The sequence below is a fragment of the Salvelinus namaycush genome, chromosome 40, assembly GCF_016432855.1.
Source record: "Salvelinus namaycush isolate Seneca chromosome 40, SaNama_1.0, whole genome shotgun sequence".
Classification (NCBI taxonomy): domain Eukaryota; kingdom Metazoa; phylum Chordata; class Actinopteri; order Salmoniformes; family Salmonidae; genus Salvelinus; species Salvelinus namaycush.
Window position 1 is genome coordinate 19757803 of NC_052346.1, and position 24916 is coordinate 19782718.

Here is a 24916-nt window from a genome sequence, read left to right on the forward strand (position 1 = left end):
GAGGGATATCTTCAACCACCAACTTATAATCCTGAGACAAGGCCGAGTATAGCCAACAAAGATCTCCACCACAGCACAAACCAAGGGGGGGGCGCCAACCCAGACAGGAAGATCACGTCAGTAACTCAACCCACTCAAGTGACGCACCCCTCCCAGGGACGGCATGAAAGAGCACCAGTAAGCCAGTGACTCAGCCCCTGTAATAGGGTTAGAGGTAGAGAATCCCAGTGGAGATAGGGGAACCGGCCAGGCAGAGACAGCAAGGGCGGTTCGTTGCTCCAGAGCCTTTCCGTTCACCTTCACACTCCTGGGCCAGACTACACTCAATCATATGACCTACTGAAGAGATAAGTCTTCAGTAAAGACTTAAAGGTTGAGACCGAGTCTGCGTCTCTCACATGGGTAGGCAGACTGTTCCATAAAAATGGAGATCTATAGGAGAAAGCCCTGCCTCCCGCTGTTTGCTTAGAAATTCTAGGGACAATTAGGAGGCCTGCGTCTTGTGACCGTAGCGTACGTATTGGTATGTACGGCAGGACCAACTCGGAAAGATAGGTAGGAGCAAGCCCATGTAACGCTTTATAGGTTAACAGTAAAACCTTGAAATCAGCCCTTGCCTTAACAGGAAGCCAGTGTAGGGAAGCTAGCACTGGAGTAATATGATCAAATTTCTTGGTTCTAGTCAGGATTCTAGCAGCCGTATTTAGCACTAACTGAAGTTTATTTAGTGCTTTATCCGGGTAGCCGGAAAGTAGAGCATTGCAGTAGTCTAACCTAGAAGTAACAAATGCATGGATTAATTTTTCTGCATCATTTTTGGACAGAAAATGTCTGATTTTTGCAATGTTACGTAGATGGAAAAAAGCTGTCCTTGAAACAGTCTTGATATGTTCGTCAAAAGAGAGATCAGGGTCAAGAGTAACGCCGAGGTCCTTCACAGTTTTATTTGAGACGACTTTACAACCATCAAGATGAATTGTCAGATTTAACAGAAGATCTCTTTGTTTCTTGGGACCTAGAACAAGCATCTCTGTTTTGTCCGAGTTTAAAAGTAGAAAGTTTTCAGCCATCCACTTCCTTATGTCTGAAACACAGGCTTCTAGCGAGGGCAATTTTGGGGCTTCACCATGTTTCATTGAAATGTACAGCTGTGTGTCATCCGCATAGCAGTGAAAGTTAACATTATGTTTTCGAATAACATCCCCAAGAGGTAAAATACATAGTGAAAACAATAGTGGTCCTAAAACGGAACCTTGAGGAACACCGAAATGCACAGTTGATTTGTCAGAGGACAAACCATTCACAGAGACAAACTGATATCTTTCCGACAGGTAAGATCTAAACCAGGCCAGAACTGGTCCGTGTAGACCAATTTGGGTTTCCAGTCTCTCCAAAAGAATGTGGTGATCGATGGTGTCAAAGGCAGCACTAAGGTCTAGTAGCACGAGGACAGATGCAGAGCCTCGGTCTGAGGCAGAGCCTCGGTCTGATATAATGTTATATACTGTTGAAGTAATATGGCTACAGGTTCATCTGCCTCACCTAAAGCCCATTCTTGTGGGAAGCTGCTATAGACCAAGTACTAACAGTCAGTATCTGGATAATATGTGTGAAATGCTTGATAATGTATGTGATATCAACAGAAGTATATTTTCTGGGTGATTTTTAAATATTGATTGGCTATCAGCTTATAGGGAAGGACATTAAACAAGCACAGCACTTACACAAATGACTGATGATTGACTGAGAGAAATTTGTGCTAAAATGATTGTGGGGGCTGTCTTGTTAGACTTCACTGCATCTTTTGACATTATCGATCATAGTCTGCTGCTGGAAAAACATATGTGTTATGGCTTTACACCCCCTGCTATAATGTGGATAAAGATTTACTTGTCTAACAGAACACAGAGGGTGTTATTTTAATGGAAGCCTCTCCAACAAAATCCAAATGGAATCAGGAATTCCCCAGGGAAGCTGTTTAGGCCCCTTGCTTTTTAAAATTTTTACTAACGACATGCCACTTACTTTGAGTAAAGCCAGAGTTTCTATGTATGCGGATGACTCAACACTATACACGTCAGCTACTACAGCGACTGAAATGACTGCAACACTTAACAAAGAGTTGAAGTTAGTTTCAGAGTGGGTGGCAAGGAATAAGTTTGCACTAAATGTTTCTAAAACTTAAAGCATTGTATTTGGGACAAAACATTCACTAAACCCTAAACCTCAACTAAATATTGTAATAAATAATGTGGAAAGTGAACAAGTTGAGATGACTAAATTGCTTGGAGTAACCCTAAATTGTAAACTGTCATGGTCAAAACATATTGATACAGTAGTAACTAAGATGCGGAGAAGTCTGTCCATAATAAAGTGATGCTCTGCCTTCTTAACAACACTATCAACAAGGCAGGTCCTACAGGCCCTAGTTTTGTCGCAACTTGACTACTGTTCAGTCGTGTGGTCAGGTGCCACAAAAGGAATGAGGAGAATTGAAATTGGCTCAGAACAGGGCAGCACGGCTGCCGTTGGATGTACACAGAGAGCTAATGTTAATAATATGCATGTCAATCTCTTCTGGCTCAAAGTGGAGGAGAGATTGACCTCATCACTGCTTGTATTTGAGAGGTATTGACAAGTTGAATGCACCGAGCCGTCTAAACTACTGGCACACAGCACGGACACCCATGCATACCCCACAAGACATGCCACAAGAAGTCTCTTCACAGTCCTCAAGTTCAGAACAGACTATGGGAGGTGCACAGTACTACATAGAGCCATGACTACATGGAACTCTATTCCACATCAAGTAACTGACGCAAGCAGTAAAATGTAGATTTAAAAAACAAATAAAAAACACCTTATGGAATAGAGGGACTGTGAAGCAACACAAACATAGACACATGCACACACACACACATGGATTTAGTACTGTAGATATGGGGTAGTGGTGGAGTAGGGGCCTGAGGGCACACAGTGTGTTGTGAATGTTTTGTAATGTTTTGAAAATTGTATAAACTGCCTTAATTTTGCTTGACCACAGGACCCCTTGGCAGCAGCTAATAAGGATCCATAATAAATACAAATAGGTTTGTGTGTTTGTCATTGTGTGTCCTCGTCTTAAGGATGATAGGTTGTGTGTTTGTCATTGTCTGCCATCTAAATGATGTCTAGATATGGTTCAAATAGTTGAGAAAGATGGGGTTGTATCAGTGCCTTCAGAAAGTATTCATACCCTTTGACTTATTCCACATTTTGTTGTTACAGCCTGAATTCAAAAATTGATTAAATAATGTTTTTTCTCGCCCATCTGCACACAATACCCCATAATGACATCACAATACCCCACAATGACATCACAATACCCCATAATGACAGTGAAAACATGTTTTTAGACATTCTTGCAATTGTATCAAATGAAATACAGATATTAATTGACATTAGTATTCACACCCCTTTTCTATGACATTCTAAATTGAGCTCAGGTGCATCCAATTTCCTTTGATCATCCTTGAGATGTCACTACAACTTGACCTGAGTCCACCTATGGTCACCAGTTTGGACATGATTTAGAAAGAAGCACACCTCTCTATATAAGGTCCCACAGATGACAGTGCATGTCAGAGCACGAACTATACCCGGAAGTCCAGGGAACTGTCCGTAGAGCTCCAAGATAGAATTGTGATGAGGCATATATCTGTGGAAGGGTATAAAATAAGTTCTAGAGTGTTGAAAGTTTCCAAAGAGCACCGTGGTCTCCATCATTGGGAAATTGAAAACTTATGGCACTACCCAGACTCTGCCTGGTCAGACGGCCAGCTCTAAACTGAGTAACCGGGCAAGAAAGACCTTGGAACTACCCAGACTCTGTCTACAGCTGGCCGTCTTACCAAACTGAGTAACCGGGCAAGAAGGACCATGGAACTACCCAGACTCTGCCTAGAGCTGGCCGTCTGACCAAACTGAGTAACCGGGCAAGAAAGACCTTGGTCTGGGGGGTGACCAAGAACCCAATGACCACTCTGACAGAACTACAGAGTTCCTTGTCCGAGATGGGAGAATCTGCCAGAAGGACAATTGTCTTTACAGAACTTCTCCAATCTGGGCTTTATGGGAGAGTGGCCAGACGGAAGCCACTCCTGAGAAAAAGGCACATGACAGCACACCTGGAGTTTGCAAAAAGGCCTGTGAAAGACAGAGCATGAGGCAAAAGGTTTGGTGGTCTGATCAGACTAAAATTGAACTCTTTGGTCTGAATGCAAAGCGCTATGTCTGGAGAGAACCGGGCACAGCTCATCACCCATCTAACATCATCCCTACCGTGAAGCATGGTGGTGGCAGCATCATACTATGGGGATGCTTTTCAGCGGCAGGGACTGGGAGATTGGTAGGGATAGAGGGAACAATGAATGGAGGCAAATTCTTGAGAACCTGCTTCAGAATGCAAACAACCTTGGATTGGGGGCGAAGATTTACGTTCCAACAGGACAACGACCCCAAGCATACAGCCAAAGCAACACTGAAATGGCTTCAGAACAAGAATATGAAAGTCCTTGAGTGGCCCAGCAGAAGCCCAGACTTGAATCCCATTGAAAATCTGTGGAAAGACTTGAAGATTGCTGTTCCCCGGCGCTCCCCATCTAACTAAACAGAGCTTGAGAAAATCTCCTTGGAAGAATGGGAGAAAATCCCCAAATCCAGATGTGAAAAGCTGATACAGCCAAGACGACTCAAAGCTGTAATCCCCGCCAAAGGTGCTTCTACAAAGTATTGAGTCAGGTGTGAATACTTTGCGCCTGTAGAAATTATTCACACCCCTTGACTTTTTCCACATTTTGTTGTTCCAGCCTGAATTTAAAATGGATTACATTGAGTGTGTCACTGGCCTTCACACAATACCCCATAATGTCAAAGTAGATCATTTTTTTAATTCATAAAAAATTTAGATGAAATGTCTTGACTCAATAAGTATTCAACCCCGTTGTTATGGCAAGCCTAAATAAGTACTGGAGTAAAAATGTGCTTATCAAGTCCCATAATAAGTTGCATGGACTCTGTGCAATAATAGTGTGTACCTCATCTCTGTACCCAACTCATACAATTATCTGTAAGGTCCCTTCAGTCCAGCAAAGAATTTCAAACACAGATTCAACCACACAGACCAGGGAGGTTTTCCAATGCCTCACAAAGAAGGGCACCTATTGGTACATGGGTAAAAAAATAAATACAATTAGACATTACCTATTCCTTTGAGCATGGTGAAGTTGTTAGTTACACTTTAGATGGTGTCCCTACAAAAATACAGGCATCCTTCCTAACTCAGTTGCTGGAGAGGAAGGAAACTGCTCAGGGATTTCACCATGAGGCCAATGGTTACTTTAAAACAGAGTTTAATGGTTGTGATAGGAGAACTGAGGATGGATCAACATTGTATACTCTACGATATTAACCTAAATGACAGAGTGAAAAGAAGGAAACCTGTACAAAATACATATTCTGAAACATGTATCCTGTTTGCAATAAGGCACTAAAGTAAAACAGCAAAAAATGTATACAAAGTGTGATGTTTGGGACAAATCCAGTACATTACTGAGTGCCACTCTTCATATTTTCAAGCATGGTGGTCGCTGCATCATTTTATGGGTAAGCTTGTCATCGGCAAGGACTATAGAGGTTTTTTGGGGGGGATAAAAATGAACGGAATACAGCTAAGCACAGTCACAGTACTAGAGGAAAACCTGGTTCAGTCTGCTTTCCACCAGACACTGGGAGACAAATTCACCTTTCAGCAGGACAATAACCTAAAACACAAGGCAAAATCTACACTAGAGTTCCTTACCAAGAAGACATTGAATGTTCCTGACTCACACCCCTTCAGTCAGCTTGAAAATCTATGGCAAGACTTGAAAATGGCTGCCTAGCAATGATCATCAACCAACTTGGCAGAGCTTGAAGAATTTAGAGCTCTTATAGACTTACCCAGAAAGACTCACAGCTGTAATCACTGCCAAAGGTGCTTCTACAAAGTATTGACTCAGGGGTGTGAGTCAATACTTGTGTGTTTGTATTAAAATAAATTAGCAAAACATTTGAAAAACATGTTATCACTTTGTCATTACAGGATATTGTGTGTAGATGTGTTAATCCATTTTGAATTCAGGCTGTAACACAACAAAATGCAGAGGGGTATGAATACTTTCCGAAGGCGCTGTATATATTGTTCAAACAGTGATCTGGAACCAAGATGGAGGACTTGTATATATTGTTCAAACAGTGATCTGGAACCAAGATGGAGGACTTGTATATATTGTTCAAACAGTGATCTGGAACCAAGATGGAGGACTTGTATATATTGTTCAAACAGTGATCTGGAACCAAGATGGAGGAGTTGTCTATATTGTTCAAACAGTGATCTGGAACCAAGATGGAGGAGTTGTATATATTGTTCAAACAGTGATCTGGAACCAAGATGGAGGACTTGTATATATTGTTCAAACAGTGATCTCTACAACCAAGATGGAGGACTTGTATATATTGTTCAAACAGTGATCTCTACAACCAAGTCAAAGTCTAACAAGGAAGACTACTGATGAAATGAGAATGAAGGTACCTTTTGTGTAAAACTTAAATCATTTCACTAAAGTAGGGGTTTTGTTCATCTGTTTTCTCTCTTCACCGGGCTTCTCTTTGTCCCTCTCAGCTAAGCTTATTATTTACAAACAGCAGAATTATCTCTGGGTCGAGTCCCCCTCTTCTCCTTCTCTGCCTTTGTCCTGTGTGTCATGCTATGGGAACCAGGGCCCATTCACTTTAATGGTGCTGAATTGGGAGTCATTGAGGGTGAATCTCCATACTAATAACAGGCCCTTAAGCTACGACCCAAATGGAACCCAATTCCCTATATAGTGCACTATTTCAGACCAGAGCCCAGTCAAAGATGATGCACATCATAGGGAATAGGTTGCCATTTGGGCCACAGCCTTACTGCCCTGCTGTAAGGCCTGACGATGGGCCCTGAGGCTCTGCCACTGTGTGTCAGGCAGGAAGCAATATCCAACGGGCTCTATTCAACACAAAGACAACGGGGGAGAGAACAAGCGCCCCTCTTCCCGTCCCTCTTTCCCTGTTTATATACCTTAAGTACTGTCATGTTTCCAGGGGTAGTGGGTCATGTAGAAGGGGTAGTGGGTCATGTAGAAGGGGTAGTGGGTCATGTAGAAGGGGTAGTGGGTCATGTAGAAGGGGTAGTGGGTCATGTAGAAGGGGTAGTGGGTCATGTAGAAGGGGTAGCGGGTCATGTAGAAGGGGTAGGGGGTCATGTTTCCAGGGGTAGTGGGTCATGTAGAAGGGGTAGGGGGTCATGTTTCCAGGGGTAGCGGGTCATGTAGAAGGGGTAGGGGGTCATGTTTCCAGGGGTAGTGGGTCATGTTTCCAGGGGTAGTGGGTCATGTTTCCAGGGGTAGTGGGTCATGTTTCCAGGGGTAGTGTGTCATGTAGAAGGGGTAGTGGGTCATGTTTCCAGGGGTAGTGGGTCATGTAGAAGGGGTAGTGGGTCATGTTTCCAGGGGTAGCGGGTCATGTAGAAGGGGTAGTGGGTCATGTAGAAGGGGTAGTGGGTCATGTTTCCAGGGGTAGCGGGTCATGTTTCCAGGGGTAGCGGGTCATGTTTCCAGGGGTAGTGGGTCATGTAGAAGGGGTAGTGGGTCATGTTTCCAGGGGTAGCGGGTCATGTAGAAGGGGTAGTGGGTCATGTTTCTAGGGGTAGCGGGTCATGTAGAAGGGGTAGTGGGTCATGTAGAAGGGGTAGTGGGTCATGTTTCCAGGGGTAGCGGGTCATGTAGAAGGGGTAGTGGGTCATGTTTCCAGGGGTAGTGGGTCATGTAGAAGGGGTAGTGGGTCATGTAGAAGGGGTAGTGGGTCATGTTTCCAGGGGTAGTGGGTCATGTAGAAGGGGTAGTGGGTCATGTTTCCAGTGGTAGTGGGTCATGTTTCCAGGGGTAGTGGGTCATGTAGAAGGGGTAGTGGGTCATGTTTCCAGGGGTAGCGGGTCATGTAGAAGGGGTAGTGGGTCATGTTTCCAGGGGTAGCGGGTCATGTAGAAGGGGTAGTGGGTCATGTAGAAGGGGTAGTGGGTCATGTTTCCAGGGTTAGCGGGTCATGTAGAAGGGGTAGTGGGTCATGTAGAAGGGGTAGTGGGTCATGTTTCCAGGGGTAGCGGGTCATGTAGAAGGGGTAGTGGGTCATGTTTCCAGGGGTAGCGGATCATGTAGAAGGGGTAGTGGGTCATGTAGAAGGGGTAGTGGGTCATGTTTCCAGGGGTAGCGGGTCATGTAGAAGGGGTAGTGGGTCATGTAGAAGGGGTAGTGGGTCATGTTTCCAGGGGTAGCGGGTCATGTAGAAGGGGTAGTGGGTCATGTTTCCAGGGGTAGTGGGTCATGTAGAAGGGGTAGTGGGTCATGTAGAAGGGGTAGTGGGTCATGTTTCCAGGGGTAGTGGGTCATGTAGAAGGGGTAGTGGGTCATGTAGAAGGGGTAGTGGGTCATGTTTCCAGGGGTAGTGGGTCATGTTTCCAGGGGTAGTGGGTCATGTAGAAGGGGTAGTGGGTCATGTAGAAGGGGTAGTGGGTCATGTAGAAGGGGTAGTGGGTCATGTAGAAGGGGTAGTGGGTCATGTAGAAGGGGTACTGGGTCATGTAGAAGGGGTAGTGGGTCATGTTTCCAGGGGTAGTGGGTCATGTTTCCAGGGGTAGTGGGTCATGTTTCCAGGGGTAGTGGGTCATGTAGAAGGGGTAGTGGGTCATGTAGAAGGGGTAGTGGGTCATGTAGAAGAGGTAGTGGGTCATGTAGAAGGGGTAGTGGGTCATGTTTCCAGGGGTAGTGGGTCATGTAGAAGGGGTAGTGGGTCATGTAGAAGGGGTAGTGGGTCATGTAGAAGGGGTAGTGGGTCATGTTTCCAGGGGTAGCGGGTCATGTAGAAGGGGTAGTGGGTCATGTTTCCAGGGGTAGTGGGTCATGTTTCCAGGGGTAGTGGGTCATGTAGAAGGGGTAGTGGGTCATGTAGAAGGGGTAGTGGGTCATGTTTCCAGGGGTAGCGGGTCATGTAGAAGGGGTAGCGGGTCATGTAGAAGGGGTAGTGGGTCATGTAGAAGGGGTAGTGGGTCATGTAGAAGGGGTAGTGGGTCATGTTTCCAGGGGTAGTGGGTCATGTTTCCAGGGGTAGTGGGTCATGTAGAAGGGGTAGTGGGTCATGTTTCCAGGGGTAGTGGGTCATGTTTCCAGGGGTAGCGGGTCATGTAGAAGGGGTAGTGGGTCATGTTTCCAGGGGTAGCGGGTCATGTTTCCAGGGGTAGTGGGTCATGTTTCCAGGGGTAGTGGGTCATGTTTCCAGGGGTAGTGGGTCATGTAGAAGGGGTAGTGGGTCATGTAGAAGGGGTAGTGGGTCATGTAGAAGGGTTAGTGGGTCATGTTTCCAGGGGTAGTGGGTCATGTAGAAGGGGTAGTGGGTCATGTTTCCAGGGGTAGTGGGTCATGTAGAAGGGGTAGTGGGTCATGTTTCCAGGGGTAGTGGGTCATGTTTCCAGGGGTAGTGGGTCATGTTTCCAGGGGTAGCGGGTCATGTAGAAGGGGTAGTGGGTCATGTAGAAGGGGTAGTGGGTCATGTTTCCAGGGGTAGTGGGTCATGTTTCCAGGGGTAGTGGGTCATGTTTCCAGGGGTAGTGGGTCATGTAGAAGGGGTAGTGGGTCATGTAGAAGGGGTAGTGGGTCATGTTTCCAGGGGTAGTGGGTCATGTTTCCAGGGGTAGTGGGTCATGTTTCCAGGGGTAGTGGGTCATGTAGAAGGGGTAGTGGGTCATGTAGAAGGGGTAGTGGGTCATGTAGAAGGGGTAGTGGGTCATGTTTCCAGGGGTAGTGGGTCATGTTTCCAGGGGTAGTGGGTCATGTAGAAGGGGTAGTGGGTCATGTTTCCAGGGGTAGTGGGTCATGTAGAAGGGGTAGTGGGTCATGTAGAAGGGGTAGTGGGTCATGTTTCCAGGGGTAGCGGGTCATGTAGAAGGGGTAGCGGGTCATGTAGAAGGGGTAGTGGGTCATGTAGAAGGGGTAGTGGGTCATGTTTCCAGGGGTAGTGGGTCATGTTTCCAGGGGTAGTGGGTCATGTAGAAGGGGTAGTGGGTCATGTAGAAGGGGTAGTGGGTCATGTAGAAGGGGTAGTGGGTCATGTTTCCAGGGGTAGTGGGTCATGTTTCCAGGGGTAGTGGGTCATGTAGAAGGGGTAGTGGGTCATGTTTCCAGGGGTAGTGGGTCATGTTTCCAGGGGTAGTGGGTCATGTAGAAGGGGTAGTGGGTCATGTTTCCAGGGGTAGTGGGTCATGTTTCCAGGTCTGTTAATCATGTAGGTTGGTATAGGTAGCAGCTCTATACTGACCCAGGTCTGTTCATTATGTAGGTTGGTATAGGTAGCAGCTCTATACTAACCCAGGTCTGTTCATTATGTAGGTTGGTATGGGTAGCAGCTCTATACTGACCCAGGTCTGTTCATTATGTAGGTTGGTATAGGTAGCAGCTCTATACTAACCCAGGTCTGTTCATTATGTAGGTTGGTATAGGTAGCAGCTCTATACTAACCCAGGTCTGTTCATTATGTAGGTTGGTATAGGTAGCAGCTCTATACTGACCCAGGTCTGTTCATTATGTAGGTTGGTATAGGTAGCAGCTCTATACTGACCCAGGTCTGTTCATTATGTAGGTTGGTATAGGTAGCAGCTCTATACTAACCCAGGTCTGTTCATTATGTAGGTTGGTATAGGTAGCAGCTCTATACTGACCCAGGTCTGTTCATTATGTAGGTTGGTATAGGTAGCAACTCTATACTAACCCAGGTCTGTTCATTATGTAGGTTGGTATAGGTAGCATCTCTATACTAACCCAGGTCTGTTCATTATGTAGGTTGGTATAGGTAGCAGCTCTATACTGACCCAGGTCTGTTCATTATGTAGGTTGGTATAGGTAGCAGCTCTATACTAACCCAGGTCTGTTCATTATGTAGGTTGGTATAGGTAGCAGCTCTATACTAACCCAGGTCTGTTCATTATGTAGGTTGGTATAGGTAGCATCTCGATACTAACCCAGGTCTGTTCATTATGTAGGTTGGTATAGGTAGCAGCTCTATACTAACCCAGGTCTGTTCATTATGTAGGTTGGTATAGGTAGCATCTCTATACTAACCCAGGTCTGTTCATTATGTAGGTTGGTATAGGTAGCAGCTCTATACTGACCCAGGTCTGTTCATTATGTAGGTTGGTATAGGTAGCAGCTCTATACTGACCCAGGTCTGTTCATTATGTAGGTTGGTATAGGTAGCAGCTCTATACTAACCCAGGTCTGTTCATTATGTAGGTTGGTATAGGTAGCAGCTCTATACTGACCCAGGTCTGTTCATTATGTAGGTTGGTATAGGTAGCAGCTCTATACTAACCCAGGTCTGTTCATTATGTAGGTTGGTATAGGTAGCATCTTTATACTAACCCAGGTCTGTTCATTATGTAGGTTGGTATAGGTAGCAGCTCTATACTGACCCAGGTCTGTTCATTATGTAGGTTGGTATAGGTAGCAGCTCTATACTAACCCAGGTCTGTTCATTATGTAGGTTGGTATAGGTAGCAGCTCTATACTAACCCAGGTCTGTTCATTATGTAGGTTGGTATAGGTAGCATCTCGATACTAACCCAGGTCTGTTCATTATGTAGGTTGGTATAGGTAGCAGCTCTATACTAACCCAGGTCTGTTCATTATGTAGGTTGGTATAGGTAGCATCTCTATACTAACCCAGGTCTGTTCATTATGTAGGTTGGTATAGGTAGCAGCTCTATACTAACCCAGGTCTGTTCATTATGTAGGTTGGTATAGGTAGCAGCTCTATACTGACCCAGGTCTGTTCATTATGTAGGTTGGTATAGGTAGCAGCTCTATACTAACCCAGGTCTGTTCATTATGTAGGTTGGTATAGGTAGCAGCTCTATACTGACCCAGGTCTGTTCATTATGTAGGTTGGTATAGGTAGCAGCTCTATACTGACCCAGGTCTGTTCATTATGTAGGTTGGTATAGGTAGCAGCTCTATACTAACCCAGGTCTGTTCATTATGTAGGTTGGTATAGGTAGCAGCTCTATACTGACCCAGGTCTGTTCATTATGTAGGTTGGTATAGGTAGCAGCTCTATACTAACCCAGGTCTGTTCATTATGTAGGTTGGTATAGGTAGCAGCTCTATACTGACCCAGGTCTGTTCATTATGTAGGTTGGTATAGGTAGCAGCTCTATACTGACCCAGGTCTGTTCATTATGTAGGTTGGTATAGGTAGCAGCTCTATACTAACCCAGGTCTGTTCATTATGTAGGTTGGTATAGGTAGCATCTCTATACTAACCCAGGTCTGTTCATTATGTAGGTTGGTATAGGTAGCAGCTCTATACTGACCCAGGTCTGTTCATTATGTAGGTTGGTATAGGTAGCAGCTCTATACTAACCCAGGTCTGTTCATTATGTAGGTTGGTATAGGTAGCAGCTCTATACTAACCCAGGTCTGTTCATTATGTAGGTTGGTATAGGTAGCATCTCTATACTAACCCAGGTCTGTTCATTATGTAGGTTGGTATAGGTAGCATCTCTATACTAACCCAGGTCTGTTCATTATGTAGGTTGGTATAGGTAGCAGCTCTATACTGACCCAGGTCTGTTCATTATGTAGGTTGGTATAGGTAGCAGCTCTATACTAACCCAGGTCTGTTCATTATGTAGGTTGGTATAGGTAGCAGCTCTATACTGACCCAGGTCTGTTCATTATGTAGGTTGGTATAGGTAGCAGCTCTATACTAACCCAGGTCTGTTCATTATGTAGGTTGGTATAGGTAGCATCTCTATACTAACCCAGGTCTGTTCATTATGTAGGTTGGTATAGGTAGCAGCTCTATACTGACCCAGGTCTGTTCATTATGTAGGTTGGTATAGGTAGCAGCTCTATACTAACCCAGGTCTGTTCATTATGTAGGTTGGTATAGGTAGCAGCTCTATACTAACCCAGGTCTGTTCATTATGTAGGTTGGTATAGGTAGCATCTCGATACTAACCCAGGTCTGTTCATTATGTAGGTTGGTATAGGTAGCAGCTCTATACTAACCCAGGTCTGTTCATTATGTAGGTTGGTATAGGTAGCAGCTCTATACTAACCCAGGTCTGTTCATTATGTAGGTTGGTATAGGTAGCAGCTCTATACTAACCCAGGTCTGTTCATTATGTAGGTTGGTATAGGTAGCAGCTCTATACTGACCCAGGTCTGTTCATTATGTAGGTTGGTATAGGTAGCAGCTCTATACTAACCCAGGTCTGTTCATTATGTAGGTTGGTATAGGTAGCAGCTCTATACTGACCCAGGTCTGTTCATTATGTAGGTTGGTATAGGTAGCATCTCTATACTAACCCAGGTCTGTTCATTATGTAGGTTGGTATAGGTAGCAGCTCTATACTAACCCAGGTCTGTTCATTATGTAGGTTGGTATAGGTAGCAGCTCTATACTGACCCAGGTCTGTTCATTATGTAGGTTGGTATAGGTAGCAGCTCTATACTGACCCAGGTCTGTTCATTATGTAGGTTGGTATAGGTAGCAGCTCTATACTGACCCAGGTCTGTTCATTATGTAGGTTGGTATAGGTAGCAGCTCTATACTGACCCAGGTCTGTTCATTATGTAGGTTGGTATAGGTAGCAGCTCTATACTGACCCAGGTCTGTTCATTATGTAGGTTGGTATAGGTAGCAGCTCTATACTAACCCAGGTCTGTTCATTATGTAGGTTGGTATAGGTAGCAGCTCTATACTAACCCAGGTCTGTTCATTATGTAGGTTGGTATAGGTAGCAGCTCTATACTGACCCAGGTCTGTTCATTATGTAGGTTGGTATAGGTAGCAGCTCTATACTGACCCAGGTCTGTTCATTATGTAGGTTGGTATAGGTAGCAGCTCTATACTAACCCAGGTCTGTTCATTATGTAGGTTGGTATAGGTAGCAGCTCTATACTGACCCAGGTCTGTTCATTATGTAGGTTGGTATAGGTAGCAGCTCTATACTGACCCAGGTCTGTTCATTATGTAGGTTGGTATAGGTAGCAGCTCTATACTAACCCAGGTCTGTTCATTATGTAGGTTGGTATAGGTAGCATCTCTATACTAACCCAGGTCTGTTCATTATGTAGGTTGGTATAGGTAGCAGCTCTATACTGACCCAGGTCTGTTCATTATGTAGGTTGGTATAGGTAGCAGCTCTATACTAACCCAGGTCTGTTCATTATGTAGGTTGGTATAGGTAGCAGCTCTATACTAACCCAGGTCTGTTCATTATGTAGGTTGGTATAGGTAGCATCTCTATACTAACCCAGGTCTGTTCATTATGTAGGTTGGTATAGGTAGCATCTCTATACTAACCCAGGTCTGTTCATTATGTAGGTTGGTATAGGTAGCAGCTCTATACTGACCCAGGTCTGTTCATTATGTAGGTTGGTATAGGTAGCAGCTCTATACTAACCCAGGTCTGTTCATTATGTAGGTTGGTATAGGTAGCAGCTCTATACTGACCCAGGTCTGTTCATTATGTAGGTTGGTATAGGTAGCAGCTCTATACTGACCCAGGTCTGTTCATTATGTAGGTTGGTATAGGTAGCAGCTCTATACTGACCCAGGTCTGTTCATTATGTAGGTTGGTATAGGTAGCAGCTCTATACTAACCCAGGTCTGTTCATTATGTAGGTTGGTATAGGTAGCAGCTCTATACTAACCCAGGTCTGTTCATTATGTAGGTTGGTATAGGTAGCAGCTCTATACTAACCCAGGTCTGTTCATTATGTAGGTTGGTATAGGTAGCAGCTCTATACTGACCCAGGTCTGTTCATTATGTAGGTTGGTATAGGTAGCAGCTCTATACTAACCCAGGTCTGTTCATTATGTAGGTTGGTATAGGTAGCAGCTCTATACTAACCCAGGTCTGTTCATTATGTAGGTTGGTATAGGTAGCAGCTCTATACTAACCCAGGTCTGTTCATTATGTAGGTTGGTATAGGTAGCAGCTCTATACTGACCCAGGTCTGTTCATTATGTAGGTTGGTATAGGTAGCAGCTCTATACTAACCCAGGTCTGTTCATTATGTAGGTTGGTATAGGTAGCAGCTCTATACTGACCCAGGTCTGTTCATTATGTAGGTTGGTATAGGTAGCAGCTCTATACTGACCCAGGTCTGTTCATTATGTAGGTTGGTATAGGTAGCAGCTCTATACTAACCCAGGTCTGTTCATTATGTAGGTTGGTATAGGTAGCAGCTCTATACTGACCCAGGTCTGTTCATTATGTAGGTTGGTATAGGTAGCAGCTCTATACTGACCCAGGTCTGTTCATTATGTAGGTTGGTATAGGTAGCAGCTCTATACTAACCCAGGTCTGTTCATTATGTAGGTTGGTATAGGTAGCAGCTCTATACTAACCCAGGTCTGTTCATTATGTAGGTTGGTATAGGTAGCATCTCGATACTAACCCAGGTCTGTTCATTATGTAGGTTGGTATAGGTAGCAGCTCTATACTAACCCAGGTCTGTTCATTATGTAGGTTGGTATAGGTAGCAGCTCTATACTAACCCAGGTCTGTTCATTATGTAGGTTGGTATAGGTAGCAGCTCTATACTAACCCAGGTCTGTTCATTATGTAGGTTGGTATAGGTAGCAGCTCTATACTGACCCAGGTCTGTTCATTATGTAGGTTGGTATAGGTAGCAGCTCTATACTAACCCAGGTCTGTTCATTATGTAGGTTGGTATAGGTAGCAGCTCTATACTGACCCAGGTCTGTTCATTATGTAGGTTGGTATAGGTAGCAGCTCTATACTAACCCAGGTCTGTTCATTATGTAGGTTGGTATAGGTAGCAGCTCTATACTAACCCAGGTCTGTTCATTATGTAGGTTGGTATAGGTAGCATCTCGATACTAACCCAGGTCTGTTCATTATGTAGGTTGGTATAGGTAGCAGCTCTATACTAACCCAGGTCTGTTCATTATGTAGGTTGGTATAGGTAGCAGCTCTATACTAACCCAGGTCTGTTCATTATGTAGGTTGGTATAGGTAGCAGCTCTATACTAACCCAGGTCTGTTCATTATGTAGGTTGGTATAGGTAGCAGCTCTATACTGACCCAGGTCTGTTCATTATGTAGGTTGGTATAGGTAGCAGCTCTATACTAACCCAGGTCTGTTCATTATGTAGGTTGGTATAGGTAGCAGCTCTATACTGACCCAGGTCTGTTCATTATGTAGGTTGGTATAGGTAGCAGCTCTATACTAACCCAGGTCTGTTCATTATGTAGGTTGGTATAGGTAGCAGCTCTATACTGACCCAGGTCTGTTCATTATGTAGGTTGGTATAGGTAGCAGCTCTATACTGACCCAGGTCTGTTCATTATGTAGGTTGGTATAGGTAGCAGCTCTATACTGACCCAGGTCTGTTCATTATGTAGGTTGGTATAGGTAGCAGCTCTATACTGACCCAGGTCTGTTCATTATGTAGGTTGGTATAGGTAGCAGCTCTATACTGACCCAGGTCTGTTCATTATGTAGGTTGGTATAGGTAGCAGCTCTATACTAACCCAGGTCTGTTCATTATGTAGGTTGGTATAGGTAGCAGCTCTATACTAACCCAGGTCTGTTCATTATGTAGGTTGGTATAGGTAGCAGCTCTATACTGACCCAGGTCTGTTCATTATGTAGGTTGGTATAGGTAGCAGCTCTATACTGACCCAGGTCTGTTCATTATGTAGGTTGGTATAGGTAGCAGCTCTATACTAACCCAGGTCTGTTCATTATGTAGGTTGGTATAGGTAGCAGCTCTATACTGACCCAGGTCTGTTCATTATGTAGGTTGGTATAGGTAGCAGCTCTATACTGACCCAGGTCTGTTCATTATGTAGGTTGGTATAGGTAGCAGCTCTATACTAACCCAGGTCTGTTCATTATGTAGGTTGGTATAGGTAGCATCTCTATACTAACCCAGGTCTGTTCATTATGTAGGTTGGTATAGGTAGCAGCTCTATACTGACCCAGGTCTGTTCATTATGTAGGTTGGTATAGGTAGCAGCTCTATACTAACCCAGGTCTGTTCATTATGTAGGTTGGTATAGGTAGCAGCTCTATACTAACCCAGGTCTGTTCATTATGTAGGTTGGTATAGGTAGCATCTCTATACTAACCCAGGTCTGTTCATTATGTAGGTTGGTATAGGTAGCATCTCTATACTAACCCAGGTCTGTTCATTATGTAGGTTGGTATAGGTAGCAGCTCTATACTGACCCAGGTCTGTTCATTATGTAGGTTGGTATAGGTAGCAGCTCTATACTAACCCAGGTATGTTCATTATGTAGGTTGGTATAGGTAGCAGCTCTATACTGACCCAGGTCTGTTCATTATGTAGGTTGGTATAGGTAGCAGCTCTATACTGACCCAGGTCTGTTCATTATGTAGGTTGGTATAGGTAGCAGCTCTATACTGACCCAGGTCTGTTCATTATGTAGGTTGGTATAGGTAGCAGCTCTATACTGACCCAGGTCTGTTCATTATGTAGGTTGGTATAGGTAGCAGCTCTATACTAACCCAGGTCTGTTCATTATGTAGGTTGGTATAGGTAGCAGCTCTATACTAACCCAGGTCTGTTCATTATGTAGGTTGGTATAGGTAGCAGCTCTATACTGACCCAGGTCTGTTCATTATGTAGGTTGGTATAGGTAGCAGCTCTATACTGACCCAGGTCTGTTCATTATGTAGGTTGGTATAGGTAGCAGCTCTATACTAACCCAGGTCTGTTCATTATGTAGGTTGGTATAGGTAGCAGCTCTATACTAACCCAGGTCTGTTCATTATGTAGGTTGGTATAGGTAGCAGCTCTATACTAACCCAGGTCTGTTCATTATGTAGGTTGGTATAGGTAGCAGCTCTATACTGACCCAGGTCTGTTCATTATGTAGGTTGGTATAGGTAGCAGCTCTATACTGACCCAGGTCTGTTCATTATGTAGGTTGGTATAGGTAGCATCTCTCCTGTCCCAAGTGTGATTGTCTATCTCAATGGTTACAGTGTATGGTTGTTCTCTGATGGTGGGGATGTTGTTGGTCTCCTGCAGGCTGCAGAAGACGTGGTGTTCATAGGACCGGACACACACGCCATCCATGCCATGGGCGACAAGATCGAGAGCAAGCTCCTTGCCAAGGCAGCCAATGTCAACGTCATCCCCGGGTTCGACGGGGTCGTCGAGGTGAGCTATACTGTCAACATGGTTGTCCTGGCAACAAATCAAACTTGATCTACATTTAACAGTACCACTCAGATCTGCTCTTCTTCATTATCCCTCATTCTACACACAGGCAGTTGTTTTCCTCCATCTCTATTCTCCTCATCTCTCTCTCCTCTACCCTTCTCTCCTTCCCTCACTCTATCTCCATCTCTCTTCTCCTCTACCCTTCTCTCCTTCCCTCACTCTATCTCCATCTCTCTCTCCTCTACCCTTCTCTCCTTCCCTCACTCTATCTCCATCTCTCCTCTACCCTTCTCTCCTTCCCTCACTCTATCTCCATCTCTCTTCTCCTCATCTCTCTCTACCCTTCTCTCCTTCCCTCACTCTATCTCCATCTCTCTTCTCCTCATCTCTCTCTCCTCTACCCTTCTCTCCTTCCCTCACTCTATCTCCATCTCTCTTCTCCTCATCTCTCTCTCCTCTACCCTTCTCTCCTTCCCTCACTCTATCTCCATCTCTCTTCTCCTCATCTCTCTCTCCTATACCCTTCTCTCCTTCCCTCACTCTATCTCCATCTCTCTTCTCCTCATCTCTCTTCTCCTCATCTCTCTCTCCTCTACCCTTCTCTCCTTCCCTCACTCTATCCCATCTCTATTCTCCTCATCTCTCTCTCCTGTACCCCCTGTCTCCTCAGCCATTTGCCTTTCTCTGTCTCTCTCTCAATCTTCCCTTCTTTCTCCCCTCTCTCCTTTCTCCCCCCTCTCCTCCTGCTCTTCCACTCTCCTCTCCCCCCCCTCTCTCTTCTCCCCCCTCTCTCCTCTCCTCCTGCTCTTCCTCTCTCCTCTCCCAACTCTCTCTCTTCTCCCCCCCCTCTCCTCAGCCTTTTGCCTTTCTCTGTCTCTCTCTCTGTCTCTCTCTCTCATTCTTCCCTTCTTTCTCCCCTCTCTCTCCTCTCCTGGTCTTCCTCTCTCTGTATACAGTGATGGTCCTAATAGAGCTGTGTGGGCCATGTTTAACACTTCGCCTGCTGATGGCTAGTAGATAAATAGATAAAGATGGTTGTTGTCACGTAGCTGTCACAGGCCAGGGGGGCAACAACACCTCTGATGGGGTGATCTCTTCTACCTATGCTGCCCCCAGGGCATGATTGATGGGGTAGACAGACAGACCGGCAGGGAGACACAGACAGACAGGCATGGAGTCAGACAGACAGGCATGGAGTCAGACAGACAGGCATGGAGTCAGACAGACAGGCATGGAGTCAGACAGACAGACAGGCATGGAGTCAGACAGACAGACAGGCATGGAGTCAGACAGACAGACAGGCATGGAGTCAGACAGACAGACAGGCATGGAGTCAGACAGACAGACAGGCATGGAGTCAGACAGACAGACAGGCATGGAGTCAGACAGACAGACAGGCATGGAGTCAGACAGACAGACAGGCATGGAGTCAGACAGACAGACAGGCATGGAGTCAGACAGACAGACAGGCATGGAGTCAGACAGGCAGACAGGCATGGAGTCAGACAGACAGACAGGCATGGAGTCAGACAGACAGACAGGCATGGAGTCAGACAGATAGACAGGCATGGAGTCAGACAGACAGACATGCATGGAGTCAGACAGACAGACAGGCATGGAGTCAGACAGACAGGCAGGCAGTGAGTCAGACAGGCAGGCAGGCAGGCAGGGAGTCACAGGCAAGCAGGCTGGGAGACAGAGAGACAGGCAGGCATGGAGACGCAGGGAGACAGCCAGACACAGGCAGGCAGGCAGGCAGACACAGGCAGGCAGGCAGGCAGGGAGACACAGGCAGGCAGGCAGGCAGGGAGACACAGGCAGGCAGGCAGGCAGGGAGACACAGGCAGGCAGGCAGGCAGGCAGGCAGGGAGACACAGGCAGGCAGGCAGGCAGGCAGGCAGGCAGGCAGGGAGACACAGGCAGGCAGGCAGGCAGGGAGACACAGGCAGGCAGGCAGGCAGGGAGACACAGGCAGGCAGGCAGGCAGGCAGGGAGACGCAGGCAGGCAGGCAGGGAGACACAGGCAGGCAGGCAGGGAGACACAGGCAGGCAGGCAGGCAGGCAGGGAGACACAGGCAGGCAGGCAGGCAGGCAGGGAGACACAGACAGGCAGGCAGGGAGACACAGACAGGCAGGCAGGGAGGGAGACACAGACAGGCAGGCAGGGAGGGAGACACAGACAGGCAGGCAGGGAGACACAGACAGGCAGGCAGGGAGACACAGACAGGCAGGCAGGGAGACACAGACAGGCAGGCAGGGAGACACAGACAGGCAGGCAGGGAGACACAGACAGGCAGGCAGGGAGACACAGACAGGCAGGCAGGGAGACACAGACAGGCAGGCAGGGAGACACAGGCAGGCAGGCAGGGAGACAGTCAGGCGCACGCAGGTAGATGCAGACATGCGGGGAGACGCAGAGAAACAAAGGGATGTTTAAGGAGATGAGGGTGAGCCCTCCCTCTGCTGGTGGTTGGTGGAACTTACAACTCTGTCTCCTGTCTCAGAACGTGGAGGACGCTGTGAAGATTGCAGGAGAGATCGGTAAGTGAATCAAAATTCCATTAATTAATTCAAAAAAGATTTGCCTGGCCTCCATGCAGAATTTTCATATTGTGTTGTTGATCAGGCTACCCGGTCATATTGTGTTGTTGATCAGGCTACCCAGGTCATATTGTGTTGTTGATCAGGCTACCCGGGTCATATTGTGTTGTTGATCAGGCTACCCAGGTCATATTGTGTTGTTGATCCAGCTACCCGGTCATATTGTGTTGTTGATCCAGCTACCCGGTCATATTGTGTTGTTGATCAGGCTACCCGGTCATATTGTGTTGTTGATCCGGCTACCCGGTCATATTGTGTTGTTGATCCGGCTACCCGGTCATATTGTGTTGTTGATCAGGCTACCCGGTCATATTGTGTTGTTGATCCGGCTACCCGGGTCATATTGTGTTGTTGATCCGGCTACCCGGGTCATATTGTGTTGTTGATCCGGCTACCCGGGCCATATTGTGTTGTTGATCCGGCTACCCGGGTCATATTGCGTTGTTGATCCGGCTACCCGGGTCATATTGCGTTGTTGATCCGGCTACCCGGGTCATATTGTGTTGTTGATCCGGCTACCCGGGTCATATTGTGTTGTTGATCCGGCTACCCGGGTCATATTGTGTTGTTGATCCGGCTACCCGGGTCATATTGTGTTGTTGATCCGGCTACCCGGTCATATTGTGTTGTTGATCCGGCTACCCGGTCATATTGTGTTGTTGATCCGGCTACCCGGTCATATTGTGTTGTTGATCAGGCTACCCGGTCATATTGTGTTGTTGATCCGGCTACCCGGTCATATTGTGTTGTTGATCCGGCTACCCGGTCATATTGTGTTGTTGATCCGGCTACCCGGTCATATTGTGTTGTTGATCAGGCTACCCGGTCATATTGTGTTGTTGATCCGGCTACCCGGTCATATTGTGTTGTTGATCAGGCTACCCGGTCATATTGTGTTGTTGATCAGGCTACCCGGTCATATTGTGTTGTTGATCAGGCTACCCGGTCATATTGTGTTGTTGATCAGGCTACCCGGTGATGATCAAGGCCTCAGCAGGAGGAGGGGGGAAAGGCATGAGGATCGCCTGGAACGATGATGAGACCAGGTGAGATTTCAAAATTGCTGTAATAAATGCAATTAAAATATAATAAAAGCATTTTAATTATACAATTATTTATACGTCTCTACGCTGTGTAGTAAATGGCAATAAGATATTTCTAGACTTTATTAAGACATTTAATGAGACTTGAATAAACCGTTTCCCTTCTGTCTTTCCCAGGGAAGGTTTTCGTTTGTCCTCACAGGAGGCTGCATCTAGTTTCGGAGACGACCGTCTGCTCATAGAGAAGTTTGTCAACAACCCCAGACACATTGAGATCCAGGTCCTGGCTGATAAGCATGGTAATGCTCTGTGGCTGAACGAGAGGGAGTGTTCTATCCAGAGGAGGAACCAGAAGGTGGTGGAGGAGGCTCCAAGGTCAGGGGTCAATGTTTTCACCTTTAACTTATTCATTGGTGTATGTCCCGAGTGGTGCAGCGGTCTAAGGCACTGCATCTCAGTGCAAGAGGCGTCACTGCAGTCCCTGGTTCAAATCCAGGCTGCATCACATACGTGATTGGGAGTCCCATAAGGTGGCGCGCAATTGGCCCAGCGTCGTCCGGGTTTGGCCGGTGTAGGTGGTCATTGTAAATAAGAATTTGTTCTCAACTGACATGCCTAGTTAAATAAAGGTTACATTAAAAAAAATGTCTTGGGTTCTAAGTTCACTCTAATTGTGTATGTGATTTCTGTCCTCTCTGCAGTACGTTCCTGGACCCAGAGACACGTCGTGCGATGGGGGAGCAAGCGGTACAGCTGGCTAAAGCAGTCCAGTACTCCTCTGCCGGGACCGTAGAGTTCTTGGTGGACTCCAACAAGAACTTCTACTTCCTGGAGATGAACACTCGCCTTCAGGTGGGGCGATGGGAAGAAAGCTGTAGTTTAGTCTTTGTGTGTTTCTGTACATGACAGTCAGACACTTGCCAAGTGACTTCCTTTAACCAACCCAGTCCTCCCCTCTGAGTGGTTGACTGACCGCTGACCTTTTCCCCCTTCAGGTGGAGCACCCAATCACAGAGTGTATCACTGGTCTGGACCTGGTGCAGCAGATGATCCGGGTGGCCAAGGGTTTCCCTCTGCTACACAAACAGGAAGACATCCCCATCAACGGCTGGGCTATAGAGAGCAGAGTCTACGCTGAGGTGAACACACTGAACACTTGTTCTGCTCTGTACCTTGAAGTGAAGCAGGTCAACCGTGGATCTTCTGCTGGCTAGTGAATGTGTCACTTCTCTCTACAAAGCTGTTTCTGGGGCCCCACTGTCTGCTGGACACTTCCTGTGTGTTATAGAGGTTATTGAGCGTTTATTAGGCAGTTATAACCAGTTATAAAGCATAGGTGATATTTCTCCTTCTCCAGGACCCATACAAGTCGTTTGGTCTGCCCTCCATTGGACGCCTGTCACAGTACCAGGAACCCATCAACCTCCCAAAAGTGAGTCACATGCATGTTCTGAGTTGACCTCTGTTATTTCTGCTGAAGACGTGATGTGTGTTAACCTCTCTGTTATTTCTGCTGAAGACGTGATGTGTGTTGACCTCTCTGTTATTTCTGCTGAAGACGTGATGTGTGTTGACCTCTCTGTTATTTCTGCTGAAGACGTGATGTGTGTTGACCTCTCTGTTATTTCTGCTGAAGAAGTGTGTTGACCTCTCTGTTATTTCTACTGAAGACGTGATGTGTGTTAACCTCTCTGTTATTTCTGCTGAAGACGTGATGTGTGTTGACCTCTCTGTTATTTCTGCTGAAGACGTGATGTGTGTTGACCTCTCTGTTATTTCTGCTGAAGACGTGTGTTGACCTCTCTGTTATTTCTGCTGAAGACGTGATGTGTGTTAACCTCTCTGTTATTTCTACTGAAGACGTGATGTGTGTTGACCTCTCTGTTATTTCTACTGAAGACGTGATGTGTGTTGACCTCTCTGTTATTTCTACTGAAGACGTGATGTGTGTTGACCTCTCTGTTATTTCTGCTGAAGACGTGATGTGTGTTGACCTCTCTGTTATTTCTGCTGAAGACGTGATGTGTGTTGACCTCTCTGTTAGTTCTGCTGAAGACGTGGTGTGTGTTGACCTCTCTGTTAGTTCTGCTGAAGACGTGATGTGTGTTGACCTCTCTTATTTCTACTGAAGACGTGATGTGTGTTGACCTCTCTGTTATTTCTGCTGAAGACGTGATGTGTGTTAACCTCTCTGTTATTTCTGCTGAAGACGTGATGTGTGTTGACCTCTCTGTTATTTCTGCTGAAGACGTGATGTGTGTTGACCTCTGTTATTTCTGCTGAAGACGTGATGTGTGTTAACCTCTCTGTTATTTCTGCTGAAGACGTGATGTGTGTTGACCTCTGTTATTTCTGCTGAAGACGTGATGTGTGTTGACCTCTCTGTTATTTCTGTTGAAGACGTGATGTGTGTTGACCTCTCTGTTATTTCTGCTGAAGACGTGATGTGTGTTGACCTCTCTGTTATTTCTACTGAAGACGTGATGTGTGTTGACCTCTCTGTTATTTCTGCTGAAGACGTGATGTGTGTTGACCTCTCTGTTATTTCTGCTGAAGACGTGTGTTGACCTCTCTGTTATTTCTGCTGAAGACGTGATGTGTGTTGACCTCTCTGTTATTTCTGCTGAAGACGTGATGTGTGTTGATCTCTCTGTTATTTCTGCTGAAGACGTGATGTGTGTTGACCTCTCTGTTATTTCTGCTGAAGACGTGATGTGTGTTGACCTCTCTGTTATTTCTGCTGAAGACGTGTGTTGACCTCTCTGTTATTTCTGCTGAAGACGTGATGTGTGTTGACCTCTCTGTTATTTCTGCTGAAGACGTGATGTGTGTTGACCTTTCTGTTATTTCTGCTGAAGACATGATGTGTGTTGACCTCTCTGTTATTTCTGCTGAAGACGTGATGTGTGTTGACCTCTCTGTTATTTCTGCTGAAGACG

General features: G+C 46.0%; 1 protein-coding gene across 1 annotated transcript in view; it reads left to right on the forward strand.

Annotated features, from left to right (window-relative positions):
- Positions 1-24916, forward strand: part of pcca (propionyl-CoA carboxylase subunit alpha) — a 76705-nt gene that overhangs the window by 20278 nt on the left and 31511 nt on the right. Inside the window, exons 7-13 of the mRNA XM_038979658.1 lie at positions 18199-18330; positions 20838-20874; positions 21902-21980; positions 22155-22352; positions 22679-22829; positions 22973-23116; positions 23335-23409. Coding sequence (XP_038835586.1) covers positions 18199-18330; positions 20838-20874; positions 21902-21980; positions 22155-22352; positions 22679-22829; positions 22973-23116; positions 23335-23409 — 816 coding nt within the window. The remainder of the gene's footprint in view (positions 1-18198; positions 18331-20837; positions 20875-21901; positions 21981-22154; positions 22353-22678; positions 22830-22972; positions 23117-23334; positions 23410-24916) is intronic.